The sequence below is a fragment of the Microtus ochrogaster genome, chromosome 10 (assembly GCF_000317375.1).
Source record: "Microtus ochrogaster isolate Prairie Vole_2 chromosome 10, MicOch1.0, whole genome shotgun sequence".
Lineage (NCBI taxonomy): Eukaryota > Metazoa > Chordata > Mammalia > Rodentia > Cricetidae > Microtus > Microtus ochrogaster.
Genome location: NC_022016.1, coordinates 43,795,813 through 43,796,278, shown reverse-complemented (window position 1 = coordinate 43,796,278; position 466 = coordinate 43,795,813). Strand labels below are relative to the sequence as shown.

General features: G+C 44.2%; 1 protein-coding gene across 1 annotated transcript in view; it reads left to right on the top strand.

Annotated features, from left to right (window-relative positions):
* Spata21 (spermatogenesis associated 21) overlaps nt 1–466 on the top strand; it is a 24,063-nt gene that overhangs the window by 10,684 nt on the left and 12,913 nt on the right. Inside the window, exon 7 of the mRNA XM_013348355.1 lies at nt 286–293. Within this exon, the coding sequence (XP_013203809.1) occupies nt 286–293 (8 nt within the window). The remainder of the gene's footprint in view (nt 1–285; nt 294–466) is intronic.

Genomic DNA, 466 nt, shown 5'->3' with positions numbered 1-466 from the left:
TCGAGACAGGGTTTCTCTGTGGCTTTGAAGCCTGTCCTGGAACTAGCTCTTGTAGACCAGGCTGGTCTCGAACTCAGAGAGATCCGCCTGCCTCTGCCTCTGGAGTGCTGGGATTAAAGGCGTGTGCCACCACCGCCCGGCAGTAGCACAGTTTTAAAGAGTTAAATAAATGCAACATTTAAAAAAAAGGCAATACATCTTTGCATCATTAAACAAACATTTCACAGCATAAAAAATGTAACACACCTTAAACTATATTCCCTAATACTAGAGTTACAGATTTAGAACCTCCAGTAGGAGCTGGGATTAAAGGTGTGCAGCACCATGGCCAGCTTTGCTTTACTTTTACAAAAGAGAGAGCTAAGGATGGGCCTCAGAGGTGCAAGCACTCCTATCATCAGCCAGACCTTGGGCTTGATCTTTAGCATCAAGAAAAGGATACTGACAGGAATGAGTGATGGAAAAA